The 15022-nt window shown below is 39.2% G+C and overlaps 1 protein-coding gene across 7 annotated transcripts in view; it reads left to right on the top strand.

Annotated features, from left to right (window-relative positions):
- Positions 1 to 11840, top strand: part of PPHLN1 (periphilin 1) — a 117907-nt gene extending 106067 nt beyond the window's left edge. For all 7 annotated transcript variants that reach the window (XM_075551868.1, XM_075551864.1, XM_075551866.1 and 4 more), the window contains one exon: positions 9453 to 11840. In XM_075551868.1, the coding sequence (XP_075407983.1) occupies positions 9453 to 9635 (183 nt within the window). In that variant the 3' untranslated portion in view covers positions 9636 to 11840. The remainder of the gene's footprint in view (positions 1 to 9452) is intronic.
- The last annotated feature ends 3182 nt before the right edge of the window (positions 11841 to 15022 follow it).

The raw sequence follows: 15022 nt of genomic DNA, 5'->3' as shown, positions 1-15022 counted from the left end.
TGCTGTTCGAACAAACAAAAAAAGCCACCCACCCTTTTGAATTGCTAACTGCAACCATTTTTAGTTTTGGAAACCTTCCCCAGGATTCATTCTCATTAAATTCTTCCTGTACGGTGATTTTTCTCCCTGAGAATGCAACTGACTGGCAGGTAACTGCTATGTCCTTTGAGAGTTCTGTGTCATTCTACCTTTTCATAAGTTATAATCAGAACATTACAACTCACTGACACTGGGGGGTCAATTTTGACTCATAGTAACCCCGTAGGAGAGTAGAACTTCTCCCTAGGGTTTCCAAGTCAGTATTTATGAAAGCAGACTGCTACATCATTCAGTTAGTAACCAAGAGTGTTAACTATTGTCCCACTCACACTCCTTTCACTAAAGACACCAGAATACCAAGCTGATTCCTACTCATAGCGACCCTACAGGACAGGATAGGACTGCCCCTGTAGGTTTCCAAGCCTGTTACTCTTTATAGGAGTAGAAAGCCTCATCTTTCTTGTGAATATCGGCTGGTTTTGAACTGACATTCTGATTGACAGCCTAATGCTTAACACTATGCCACCAAGGATCATTTCCTAACTAAAGGTTAAAGCATCCTTTAATTTTGGATTCTTTCCAACCTCCTTGGTGAGAGATGAACTAGAAAGGAAGAGGAATCACTGGGTGTTGAAGTTGCCAAGTTGCTTCCCACTTCCTCACTCCTTTTGACAAATGGCTCCAGTCAGAGGGTAACCAAGTTTAAGTTGCTCCTCTTGGTTGTCAGTGTATGAGTTTTTCATTTGTGAGAACAGACTGTTACCAATTTGCTTTTTTAAAAACCTTACTCAGTTCTAAAATGTGGCCTTTTATGGCCCGGGTGGGGGAAAAATGTGGCCTTTTGTGTAGTCAGACGCTTATTATTTTTCTAATGGATGTTAAATCATTGTGGATTGGACTAACTCAAGTCATTTAAAATTGCATATGAATTTTTAAAAATAATTGAGGGTAATTTTAACTGAAATTTTATGTGACTCACTAGTAGGTTTGTTTAGTTGTGTACTAACGAGCTTATTATTCTTATTTCAAAATTATAATTTGCAAGCCATGTGTATCCATGTATACTTCCAATTCCATGTATACCCAAGAATTTTACCGTTTTAATCTGCCTTTTTTTTTACATTCTGTAAGCAACAAATATCTTTGATGGAGCTGAGTTGTCATCCTGACCTCAGTGTGATTAGTTTTTAAAATTGTTCTTTTGATTTTAATAGACTGGAGAGCAGTTTTAGGTTAAAGAAAAATTGCACAGAAATCGCAGAATTCCCACCCATCTCTTCCTTTCTCCCTTTCCTGCTGTTTTCCCTATTGACATCTTGCCTTGTGTTATGAAGATCTGTGGGTTTTGATAAATGCATATACATATGCTTATGTGATGGTGTCACATAGCCATGATTACAGTATCACACAGCACAATCTCAACACCCTAAACCTGCCTGTATTCTACGGAGTCATCCTTCTCCTACTTCCCCTGAATCTTTAGCAATCACTGATCTGTTTCACTGTGTCTATATTTGTACTTTATCTGGACCATTGCATAGTGTAATCACATCCATAACATTGCTTTTTTAGGTTGGCTTTTACCACTTCTAAAACCCAACTGTCATTGAGTCAGTTCTGACGCATAGTGACTGTACAGGATAAAGTAGAACTACCGCTGTGGGTCTCTGAGACTGTACATCTTTCCAGTACTAGAAAGCCTCATCTTTCTTCTGTAGAACAGCTGGTGGCTTTGAACTACAGACCTTGAAGTTAGCCTAACACACAACCCATGATCCTATCAGGACTGTAAAGTTTTACACTTAGCAATATGCATTTAAAATTCTTCTGTATGTGTTGTGTCTTCGCATCTCATTTCTTTTTATCACCATACTTCATTGTTTTGGTATACCCAATTTTATAGGTACCCAGTAGAAGATATCTTGTTTGCTCCCAGTTTTTGGCAATTACAAATAAAGCTGCTGGGTATACATTTGTAGTTAGATTTTTTTGTGTGAGGGCTTATGTTTTCAACTTACTTGGGTAAATACCTGGGATTTCGATAGCTGGATTAGATGGTAAGACTTTGCTTAATTATGTAAAATACTGCCAAACTGTCTTCCAAACCATTATTTTGTGTTGGTACCTGCAATGAATAAGAGTTCCAATGGTCCACATCCTCATTGGCATTTGACTTTGTCACTGTTTTGGATTTTAGCCAGTCTAGTTGGTGTGGAGTGGCACAGTATTGTTTTGATTTGCAACTCTAAAATGACGTGATTTTGAGCATCTTTCTGTATGCTTGTTTGCTACCTGTATATCTTTGGTGAGATATCTGTTCAGAACGTTTGCCTACTTTGTGACTGGCATTTTAAAAATACATATACAATTAGTATTTTGATTTTAAGTCCTTTATCAGATGGGTGGGTGTTTTGCAGATAGTTTCTCCCAGTCTGTGGCTTCAGTCTCTTAACAGTGCCAGTTGCAGAGCAGATATTACTAAATTTTCATGAAGTCCAGCTGTTCAATATTTTTCTGCCTTGGCTCATGCTGTTTGACTTTGTATCTAAATAGTCATCACCAAATCCAGGATCACTTATATATTTTTCATGTATCATGTTCTTGGAGTTTTGCATTTAAGTTCTTGCTTCATTTTGAATTAATTTTTGTGAACAGTGTAACATCTTTGTGTTCTAGGTTAATTTTTTGTGGCAGGCGGATGTCATTTGTTCTAGCACTGTCAATTGAAGAGGCTCTCCTTTCTCTGTCGAATCGTCCATGCTTCTTTTGTCACAATCGACAATTTCTGGGGGCATATGTCTGGACTCTTATTCTGCATGGGTTTAACTTTGTTTTGTTTGTTTTTTTGCCAATACCATACTGTATCTCTCTACGTAAATACTTAAGTTGTGTACTGTCAGCCCCCGGACTTCATTCTTTCTCAACATTGTATTGTCTATTCTGGGACTTTTGAATTCCTATGTAAACTTTAGAATCTGACATAAACTGACTAGTTGGGATTTTGTTTAGTCATATTGGGAAGACTTTATACATAACTAGTATTTAGGAAAAATCTATAGACTACATACATAATTTATATGAAGAAAGCTATAAAATGCTAATAAGAAAAATTGAAGATCTAAAGACTCTGTCTACTGGAAGATATTGTAGAGAACTGATATCCTTAAAGGCTTGGTAGAATTTACCGGTGAAATCATGCTTGCCACGGGCTTCTTCAGTTTGGAAGGTTTTGTAGATTAGATTTCTGTAATAAAGACAGAAATTTTCAGATTATTTCTCTTTGTGTGAGTTTTGGTAGTTGGTGTCCTTCAAGTAATTGGTCCATTTCATTTCTGATTTTAGTAACTTGTCTCCTTTTTTTCTTCGTTAGAATAGCTAGAGATTTATCAATTTTATTGATCTTCTCAAGAGACTAGCCGTTTTGTTGCTGTGAATTTTCTGTATTCCTCTTTTCAATTTCATCTATTTCTGCTCCAGTTTTTATGTCTGTTATATCGAATTAGGCTTAAATTGCTTTTCCTTTTGTACTTTCCTAAGGTAAAAACTTGTTACTGATTTTGTAACCCTGTTTCTTTTCTAGTAAATGTATTCATTGCTCTAACTTGCCAACTACATCTCAAGTTTGATAAACTATTCTTAAAAATCTTTAAAAAATTAAACACTTTATTTATCTATTTATTTATTTATTTATTTATTTATTTTAGCCACCAGGTGGTTTTAATCGGACTTAATCTTATCACAAAGGGCGCCAAGCGGCCACTCCAAACACTTTAAAAGTATATTTCTTGGGGCTTCTTTAACTTGTGTGTTATTTAAAAGTATGTATATTGTTATTTTAACAAGTTTTATTTCAAATATCTTAGGATATTCCAGCGATATTTTTGCTACTGATATCTAATTTAGCTTCACTGCAGTCTAGGAGCATATTTAATATGGTTCCTATCCTTTTAAAAATCATTAAGATGTGTTTTATGTTCTAGAATTTGTGTGTCTTGGTGAATATTCCATGTAAGCTTGAGAAGAATTTGTATTCGTCTGTTGTTAGCATAAAGTATCCTATATATGTCAGTTAGTTCCTGTTTGATTGATAAAACTGTTCAGTTCAACTATGTGCTTCCTGATTTTCTGCTGCTAGATCCGTTCATCACCGACACAGAGGGGTGTTAAATCTTGGTAAACAATTTGTCTAGGACACAAAACTACTCGGTACTCATCTTCCTTTCCCATTGCTGTGATAACAAATGACCACAATTGCGTAGTGGTTTACAACCACATAAATTTAACCATGCTTAGAGGCAGAAATGTAGAATGGGTTTTCCTGGGTCCGTTTACTTGGCTGCATGCCCTCTAGAGGACAATCTATTTCCCAGCCTTTTACGGCTTCTCAAGTTCACTTACAGTCTTGGGCATGAGGCCACCATCCTCAGTCTTCAAAGTACCTTCCAGCTTTTCCTTCCATCATCGCATCATTCTTTTTGTGACTGTCCTGTATTCTTCTTCATAGGGTCTTGTGTTAGTCCGGGTAGTCTAGAGAAACAAATCCAGGGAGATGCATATGTATGTAAGAGAGAACTTTATATCAGAGTAATTGTACATTAAGAAAACATCCCAGCCCAGTCCAGATCAAGTCCTTAAGTCTGATATTAACCCCTATGTCTGATACCAATCTAAAAATTCCTCTTTATATTCACGCAAAACATGCAATGACACTGAATACATAAGATTACGGGCCAGTAGGTGGAAAGTCTTGTGGATCCAGTGGCAGAAGAAGCATCTTAGTGCTGGCAGGGGTCTCAACGTGGCTCCTCTAGCTCCAGAGCTCTAGTGTAGCTTCATGCATCTTGTCAACAGGAATGTCTTGCAGGGAGAGTGAGTGTGCCCTTCTTCCAGTGAGCTGTTTAGCTCCTTAGTGCCTCCAAATGAGGTCATCAAGCTGCAACCTGATTGACAGGCTAAAATCCACCCCTTCACTCTTAATAGTTCAAGTTGACAACAGATTATGTAACTACCATAAGACTTTTAGGATGACATTGGGCTACCTGGATAATCCAGGGTAACCGCACCATCTCAAGAGTCCTTCCTTCATTTATTCATATCTGTAAAATGCTGAAGTATTCTATTCATGTATTCTGTGACTTTGTGGACATCTTGGGAGTAAGGAGATATAGCTTTCCTCGTGTGGTAGGAGAATCAGGATTTCATCTCAACACGCTTGCTCTTGGAATCACTTTTCTGGTCTGTCCTTACATCTACATGCCCTTTCCGTGTTTCGTGTTTTAATGATCTGTGATCATTTCTCCCACTCGGATCATTTCTCCCAGGATACGGCCTCGTGAAACAGAGCATGTAACATTTGAATCAGATGAGTTTAGATGCAAAATGGTACAAGTGGCTGCCTCTGTCAGCGCAGCTCTGTAGCTCCACCATTCCACCAAACTACTCTATCTGAACCATAATGCATGTATTAACCATAATTGTCTGCAAGGAAAAATTTTTAACAGCTTAATGTGGTTCTCTTTGTGGGGGGAAAGGTAGAGGGTAAAGTATATTTTAGAGTTGTATGTTTAATTATAGTTAGAGCATACTTGTCATTAAGGAGACTACTCTTCTAGTTAAAACTAATAGTAAGTAGCCTAGATTGTTTCTTATTTTAGCTTATTCTTTTGCTCCTGGAAGTATTGTGAGGATTGTGTGGTTGGCACAGGCTCCTATAGTAAAGGACTGCGTGGAACCACACCAAGCAGTGTTAGCCTCGTAAATTTAGCTGTGTGTCTAGAGCCGATTATGGGAGGCCCACCCAAATTTGAACCTGTTTCCCATTTTAATGATGTCCACAGGGGTGGAGGTGCGGAGAAAGAACAGCAACCACTGCCTTCCTGTGTGGCCTGAAGATATTGAATCTGAAGATTATGAATGCATTCTCAGCTAGGGACCATAAGCAAACAAACTCTCCTACAGATAACTACACCCTTCCTGTTTGGGGATTGAGTTTACTGTGGAACAGATTTCGGAAGTAGGCTTCTGACAGCTGTGAATTTTATTTATAAAATGTCAGAGGGTGAGGTTCTTCCTTTGACAGAAATTAATTATTTCCTGTCTGATGCCCAGCCCATGCTTTTTAAGACATTTTCTAAATTTTTCGCTTTAAAATTTTTCACCCTGCAATACACGATCATGTTAATTTCTATAGCTCTGGTTGCTCTGGTATATTAATGAACATTTGTCTTTTCAAAGAAAAAAATTTTTAAAGACAAAAAATAAAATAAAAACTTCAAACGTTTTATTATTTTGTCTGCAGAGTGACATAGTGCATAGTTTATATAGATGTATGAATATAACTACATTTTTGACCTGCAGATCAGTAGTGTGCTTGCATCTGTAACATGTTCAATTGTAATTATAAAAGCTAACAGTTAAGCAGCAGATTTACCTTAATGCACAGGTTAATCGACAATGTAACAATATTCCCCTCTAGTACACTGATTCTTAACCTGTGAGTCGGGACTCCTTTGAGGGGGGTGTGTTGAATGACCCTTTCACAGCGATTGCCTAAGACCATTGGAAAACACATATTTCCAATGGTCTTAGGAACCGAGACACCGCTCCTCCATCTATCTCCAGGCGGGCCCGCCCACATGCAAATACACCCACATATAGTACCCAGTGTGAAGACTTACCCATACTGCACCATGCTTCAAGATAAAATTTCATTTATTTGTAATTAAAAATAAATATTTCACCATGCATAATTTTATATTGTTTTTGTGATTAGTCATTATGCTCTAATCATGTTCAATGTATAACAATGAAAATACATCCTGTACATCAGATATTTACATTACAATTCATAGCAGTAGCAAAATTACAGTTATAAAGTAGCACCAAAAATAATTTTTTGGTTGGGGGTCACCACTACATGAGGAACTGTTTTAAAGGGTCATGGCATTAAAGGTTGAGGACCACTGCTGTAGTACATTTGCTATAAAGAAACCTATAAAATTGAGGCCGCCCACAAAGTGGTCTGCTGAGGCCTGTCGATGTGTTAAGGAGCTGCTGTAACGTGGGCTGACTGATGTGGTAAGGAATTTACCTCCACTGAGCTCATGAGTCAGAATTGACTTGATAGCAGAAAGAGAGGACCACAAAATACTATGGATCTGACTTTCCCCCACGGGGACTGCATTGGCTTGATTTAGGTACAATGCCATAATATGTTCTATTGCATTGACATTATATGTTATTTTGGGTGTGGATACTACACTGTTTTATAAATTGGTCTATCAGATTATTAATACCGGTTTGGGATCATGTAATATTAGGATAAATTGGGATCCATTGCTATATATTGTATGTATATGTTTAATTGCAGATTTAAGGTTAATGGCTGTCATGAGTAAATTTCATCACCATGTAGAACAGTATGCACGAGCACATGTCTCTGTGTGTGTACTTGTAAGCAGTGAGATGGGGAAGCAGCTAGGGGGTTTACATAGTGTACATTCTGTATCTTTGGAAGGATTTATTATTTAAATTTCTCTGGGGCCATGACACTGGTTTTTAAGAATAAGCAAAGTAGTATAATTTTTACCATTCTAGGGCTGAAAGTCAAAATTAACTAAGCACTCTTCTTCAACTAGTTATTTTTAAGGGATCAAAATTGTTGCGATGACTACACAGAAAGAATTTACAGACAAAACTTACAGTTATAGGGTTTATTATGAAAGTTGAGGTATCCCAAATCAGGATCAGCACGTGGTGAAGAGATAGCCATTGGCTCACAGCCACATCTCTCCTCAGCCAGCAGCCAGGCCTTTCTGGTCCTCAGCATCTCAACCCTGTGCTCCTGGGTGCTTCCCTCAGTAGGTCTGGAACCTGCCCACCTTTTCAGCCTCACAGTCTCAGTCTAGGTGCTAATTCCTCCGCTCTGTCTCATGGTCTTCTGACATTGTCCTCTGGTCTTAGCCTGCCTCCTTTACCTTTTTCCTCCGGTCTCACCCTCTACCACTTCAGACAGAGTTCTCAAACTTGCTCCTACTGTGGTCCTCAGATTTCTCTGTGTTCCTGCTTTTGATTTGGCGCTTACACAGGAAGGAATGGTGAGATTGTGTGTGTGTCTGTGTGTGTGTGTGCGCGCGTGTGCATGTGCGTGCGCTGGGGGGGGGAGGGTTGGGTTATTTTGGTTTTTGTCCTTAAGTGGCTCCTACCCCCAAGGAAAACAGAGGATAGTGACTTAAGTCACACCCTCTAGTAAGGTTACATCTGCTAAAGGACATACCTCACTTCAATCCTGGAATAGAAGCCTCCCTCCAAAATAGGATTAGAGCCACAGGCTGGAAGGGCCATATTAATTGGCTATCAAGCCAGAGTCTCTAAAAATTTGCTAATGATAATTTTCAAAGTGAGCTAAATTATTTTTTAGAGAATAAGCAGTGTCACTTTTATTATGAGTTTAGAAAACAACCATTCACATTTTAAGTCAGATAGTTTGTGTCTTTCTTAATTTGCTAGTAGGTGTAACCAATTTTTCTTTAAATGCACAAATTACAAAGTATGAAAAGGCTTCAAAATCTAGAACACATTGTGTGACTACAGAGTATCGCAGAAACAGCCATTTTTGGAGAAGTGATATTAAATTACTATTGATTAAATATTACATTTATGTACTAGAGAGTGTCCAAAAGTTTGTGCGAAAATAACATCATTTTTTCGTTCCATTTTACTATAGCATTTTTGAAGCCTGCTCTAAACTCTGTCTGGTGGGTTTTTAAAAAAACAAACAGTCCAAATCTGTTGCTATCAAGTTGATTTCAACTTAGAATATCATATGTGACAGAGTACAGTTGCCTCACTGGGTTTCCAAGGCTGTAATCGTTATGGAAGCAGCTTGCAGCTTGCCCTAAGGACCTGCTGGTGGCTTTGAACCTCCAACTTTTGGGTTAGAATCTGAACGCTATAACCACTATGCCATGCCATTAAGAACTCCTTTGGTGGCTTAAACTGTGATTAAATATTTATCCTTTCTCCTCCGCAACCCCCAACTCCAGTAGATACTTTCATATTCCCATAATTGCTTGCCATATGCTAAAGGAGATATTGAATGTCATTTTGTTTGATCAAAATTTGAAGTTTGGGGCTCAGAAATATTTTTGTTTCAAACAAATATATGAACAGAGCCATTGATGTGCCTTTGCTCTCAGCTCTGGTTACCTCCATTCTGGTGTCCTTCTACTGATGCCGACAAATGGCATGCCACCCCTTCTACAGTTGGTCATATGGTATGTGAATGTTTTGCTAGTCTGATGGGCAAGAGAAGCTGGACTGTATTGTTGGGTCTCTTTTTTAGACTTCACCATGTGTCCGTGGCGTGTGTATTAATTTCTCTCGCGGCTAACCAGAGTCTATTTCACTTTTAGGTTTACCGACAAGACTGTGAAACGTTTGGGATGGTTGTGAAAATGCTGATTGAAAAGGATCCTTCATTAGAAAAGTCCATACAGTTTGCCTTGAGGCAGAATTTGCATGAAATCGGCGAGCGGTGTGTTGAAGAACTCAAGCATTTCATTTCTGAGTATGATACTTCGGGCCAAGGTTTTTGAGAGTCTTTATACAAGTTTTTTTTGCTCAAACTAAAGGAGTTTTTAGATCTCCCCCACTCCCCTTGGATTGTGTAAATCTTTAATATATGGATTTTGGGGGGATGAAGAGAAATACTTTATGAGAGTTGACCACATTTCCAATGTCAAATAAACATCTAAAATAGTTCAAGGTATTTTCATTAGATTTTTAAAGTGTACGTGTAGAGACTCCTAATCTGAACTCTCCCTGCCCTTTGTCTCTCCCTAAAATGATGTGTCAATTTTTCAAGCTTAGAAACAAGCTGTTTTAGAGAACAACTTTCTATACTTACTCATGTCTACAGTCTTCCACAGCGTTCAGTTGTTTGGTTCCAGGTGTGGAATTCACAAGTTGGAGATCAGCCCACATCAGTAGTCTTTCATGCATTTCATAGTGAACAGTACCATGTGAACATGGTACAATTCTTAGTTGTGGTTTAATTGACTCGTTACTTGGCTTATTTGGGGCTTTGTAACTTTTAAATCTATTGATGTATACTGTCAATATAAATGGAGAATTTGTTAACTTAGATGATTTTTGGTTTTAGGATAATTCTCATTCTGTCATTAAATTAGGAAGTCTTTCAAAGGCACTTTAGGGTAAAACCTTTTGGTTGCTGCTGCTCTCCACTAAATTTCTCAGTGTATGTCCTCTTCTCCAACAGTCCTGACTACCCTCACTGATGTGTCATACATGTACAATATATATAAGACTGGGGGCCACAGAAAAGGAAAGGCCATTTGGAATGAAAGATGAGGCGAGGTATATTTTAATGTTCAGATTTTTAAAACAAACTTCTGATTGAGAAAGAGAATTTTAGAGAGTATACTTTTATTTTCCTCATACGTCCATGCTCATCCAAGATATAAGAGAATTGGTAATATGTCCATCCAAGAGCGAACCATTTAGAGATTCTCTGTTAATGCCTGTTTGTAGTCCTGTAAATCCCCCTTTCTGCTGCTCTTTGTAGGAACAGTGCAGAGGGGGTGATAAACGCAGCCGTTTGTGCCCCCCATCAGCAGTCTCCATAAGCAGTACTTCACGAGTCCCCTGTCCAAATCACGAGTTAGTTAAGAATCTTAACTGGAATGGTTAAAATATTCTGCTCATTTCCTGATCACTTCCAGCAGTCTAGTGGCCCTTAGCCAAAACATATACTTTTGTGGCATTAGTTAGTGAGGAAACTTTAATAATCATGTTTGTTATTACTACCCAATTTCATTATCCTCCCATCCTCTTTCCATTTCCACTCTCTTCACACTTCAACTCTGGCATTATCTTTGGTAACCTCTATTGAGAATATCAAATGAACTACCCCTGAGTAAGGAAAAATACACATTAAAAGAAGAAATAATTTTTTGATAGATCCTATAATGGATATCTCAAAATATGTAAAATATCACTTCATGAATATAAAAACCAAAGGATAACAATTATTTTACATATTTTCTTAAATTAGATCAACATGAATTTTTATTTTTGCCATCTAGATGCTGGATTTAACTTTTATAAAGCAGAAGCCAAAATTCAACCCCCCATAACTGATGTTCTTCACTGATAGCAGCAGGGATTTGTTAACCCACTTCAAAGAAAAAAAGGGGGGGGCTGATTCCCCTCCCCCTCCCACCCCTGTCCCCTTCCCAGTATTTTTCTACTTTTCACATATTCTAGTTCTAATTCCAGGATTAGATCCCTTTAGTCATGATGCCCCACATTTAAAAACAACTTTGAGAAACTAACCTAGAAGCATAGAAGATGTTCACTTTTCTGAAATTCATTAGAGACTTGATTTAGTAACACATGCATTTAAAGAGTACGGTCAACCAATATAGCTTACTTTCCCCTCCCCACCTCAAGTTACATTCAGTATGGAAAGCTGTGTAGAACTTGCCTTTAGCATTATTTTGGTAGGCTTGCAAGTGTTAAATCTGTTATTTTTGTTAGCTTTTTTAAAGTCTAATTTTAGGATAGACAGCTTCAGGTGCATAGCAGACTGTGTGTTTTGTAACATGTTCTTGATTAAAAGAATGTAGTTGTACATGATCCTTTGTTTGTCAGAGTATCCCCAATTGATGTGGTAAATTTTGCCTTGTTTTCCCATAAAGCCTTGATTATCAACAGAGGGAAGCAGATATTGTGAAACATTTTGTGAATTTAAAAGTATAAAATAAAACACCGGGATTTAAATGAGATTGTTGTTTCTGATTTCAACGTGCTTCAGATGTTTTGCAAGGATGTCACTCCTTACCTCTACTGCAGATTGCCTCTTTCTACTCAGTTCACCCATTCAGCAAGGAGGGCAAGAGGAAGACTAAGAATTGAGAAACACTATTACATTCAGAGACTGAGTTAGTCTTTATCTCTGAGAAAGCATTTGAGCAAGGTAAGATAGTGTTTGACACACCAAACCAAGCTCATTGCCATCGAGTCAGTGCTGGAAATTGTAGGATTGTAAACGGTTGAAGGGGTCACCCTTTAAGAATTCACGGCTCGCAATATATACCCTCATAAAGGAAAGACAAGATAGAGTGGTACAGCAAAGTGTGGTGAAGAAACTAGATGGTGTCCTGCTATCACAATCGCACGGTCCAGGCTCTATCAGGAGATCCTTGTGTCACTGTGGAAGCCTTAGACTGTGCAAGACTAGATGCGTTGCAGGCTACTCGGTCCTCAAGCAAAACCCAATGAAGAAAATCAAGGGTACCATCATGTAGCAGGCAGCATACAATATAATGGGTCGTTCAGGAAAGCAGAATCTTGTGACAACAATCAGAAAAGTTTTTAAAGAAGTAAAGAATGTGGCAGAGAGGCAAATGATTGAAATCAATCCTATGAAATGCTGAGCCAATGAAAACTCTTCTCTCCTAAAGTGCATGTTTGGACAATGAGGCAAATCACACACATGCCAAACAATAGCCAAGGTCAAGATCAATATTCAGTTCTTGGGCACGCTAAAAGCCATACATAGTGCCCGTGCACTGCCTTCGGGGCTCCTGTAGGATCTCCAGCTGAATTCAGATCCACAAGTTGAGGTTATGACTCATCACGATGGAAACCTACTACTACATTCCATAACTTCAGACCAAGGAACACCAAACACTTCCACAAGCTTTGAACACTTGTTATCGGCCCACTGATGACAGCCTCCGGCAGGGATACATCACCATATTCCCATTCAAGAAGTAGGAGTGTAGAGTGCATAAATAAACGACCAGAAATCTTGAGAACAATCCAGATTCACCATAGGGGGAATGGCTCTATTTCTAAAGCTGCCGTCTGTTAGTCATACTGACTCAGCAGATTAGACAAGGCAAATCTGGGCACATTTGCAAGGTCACTGGTTATACATATGTGCCCCACGAACATAGTCAAGGGCTATGGATAAAAGACAATCTTCCCAGGGGTGTGAGGGGCGAAACTGGGAGAGTAGAGGGTGAGTGAGTTGGAAAGGGAGAACCGATTAAAAGGATCTACATGTGACCTCCTCCCTGGGGGACGGACAACAGAAAAGGGGGTGTAGGGAGATGCCAGATAGGGCAAGATATGACAAAATAATAATTTATAAATTATCAAGGGCTCATGAGGGAGGGGGGAGCGGGGAGGGAGGGGAAAAAGAGGACGATGCAAAGAGCTTAAGTGTAGCTTAAATTCTTTGAAAATGATCAGGGCAAAGAATGTACAGATGTGCTTTATACAATTGATGTATGTATATGTATGGATTGTGATAAGTTGTTAAAAAAATTTTTTTAAAAAGACTATCTTAAAGTCATCCTTTCAGAATCTGAACGAGATTTCAGTGAAGATGAGGCCTCTTCAGTGTGTTAGATGTTTGCACACCGTTCTCAGGTACCACGCTGTTGAGCTCTTCAGTTCAGTGTTCTTTGCAGCGTCAGAGCTTTGTTCTCCAGATGTCACAAAGGCAGCGTTGGTTTTGGTCTCACGGTGTGGGAAAGCGGCATCGTCTTGTCATTCCATTTTATTACAGAGGGCACTTTGGGCCAACATTATCAAGTTGATTCACCACATTCCCAAACAACAGATACCATCACAGGTGAAGAGCTATTTCTTCCTTTGATTAAATACCTCAGAGGCTGGATTGGATGGTGGCTGCAGCGCCAGCCAGGGGCAGCCAACCGCCCCCAGGTAAACCCGAGCCATCCCAGACTGCCATCTGCAGGCTTCAAGGCTTGTTTCCAGAAGGGCAGCCATCAAGTGAGATGTCACACCAACACCCGTGATCCAAACATTCTAAATTATATGATCCAAACCCAAAGGCAGGAATTGTATCAGAGATTGTGAGATTCTGCTGTGCAGAAGGCTATGGATGACAGTGGGTGCCCAGAATACATTTGCAGGATCTCCACAGGGAATAAATCTCTGGTGGGTTCCCTCTAACCATAATTGAGGGATGGGAATAACCTGGTTACCAGAGAGTGTTGGAGAGATGACTGTAGCAGATTAAAATGGTATATCTGGCTGGAACGGTTAAAACCTTGTCACTTGATCTCCTTCTGATAGACTTAATTATATATCATTATATTATATATAATTATTTTTTCTTTTTTTATTTTATTTTTATAATTATTTTTTCATATGCTGGTAGCCTTGACTCTGTTACTCGTTTTTCTCTGTATTTTGGTAGATGAAACCCAGGGGAATCTAGCGAGACAACAACTAGAATAGGGTTCCTGGGGGATATCACGGGGGTGGGGCAGGTGTGGGCAGGGAGGAGTAGATATGAAGGAGTTCAAGAAGGAAGAAAATGCTTTGAGACTGATTGGCTAGCAGTTGTACAGCACTGCTTGATATCGGACTATGGAATGGTATGATGACTGGATTAGCTCCTAATAAAATGATTTGGGGAAAGAATGCTATATGGAAACATTAGCTATGGAGTATTGTGAAAAATACCGATTTCTCATCATACCTCAGCCGCTTCCCCAATCCTGAGCCCTTTAACCTGTCCTGAATCTCTCAAAGCTCCGGTGGTGGTGTGGTTAAGCCTTGGGCTTCAGGCCGCATGGTTGGCAATGCAAAATCACCTGCAGCTCTTGGAGAGAAAGACTGGGCTTTCTACTCCTGTAAACAGTCAGTTTCAGAAACTCATGGGGGTAAGTTTGAGCCAGCCATTATTGACTCGATGGCAGAGAATTTGGAGCTTAGGCACCTTGAAAGCAGGCGTGGGGCGTGCCGATCCCATTAGCGACTGCTAAACTCCTGCTCAGTGCGTACTGGTGCCAGCTGTCCTGCAGAATTTCCTGCAAGGGATCCTAAATACCATGGAACGTCTGGCAGTTCCTGTGCTGCCACTTTGGAAGTGATGACCCAGTGGTTCGTGTGGCTCTTAGCTGCAGGTCCTTAGTGAATA

Source organism: Tenrec ecaudatus, chromosome 6, assembly GCF_050624435.1.
Source record: "Tenrec ecaudatus isolate mTenEca1 chromosome 6, mTenEca1.hap1, whole genome shotgun sequence".
Taxonomy (NCBI): domain Eukaryota; kingdom Metazoa; phylum Chordata; class Mammalia; order Afrosoricida; family Tenrecidae; genus Tenrec; species Tenrec ecaudatus.
Note: the sequence above shows the minus strand (reverse complement) of the source record. Positions and strands in the feature narration are given on the sequence as shown.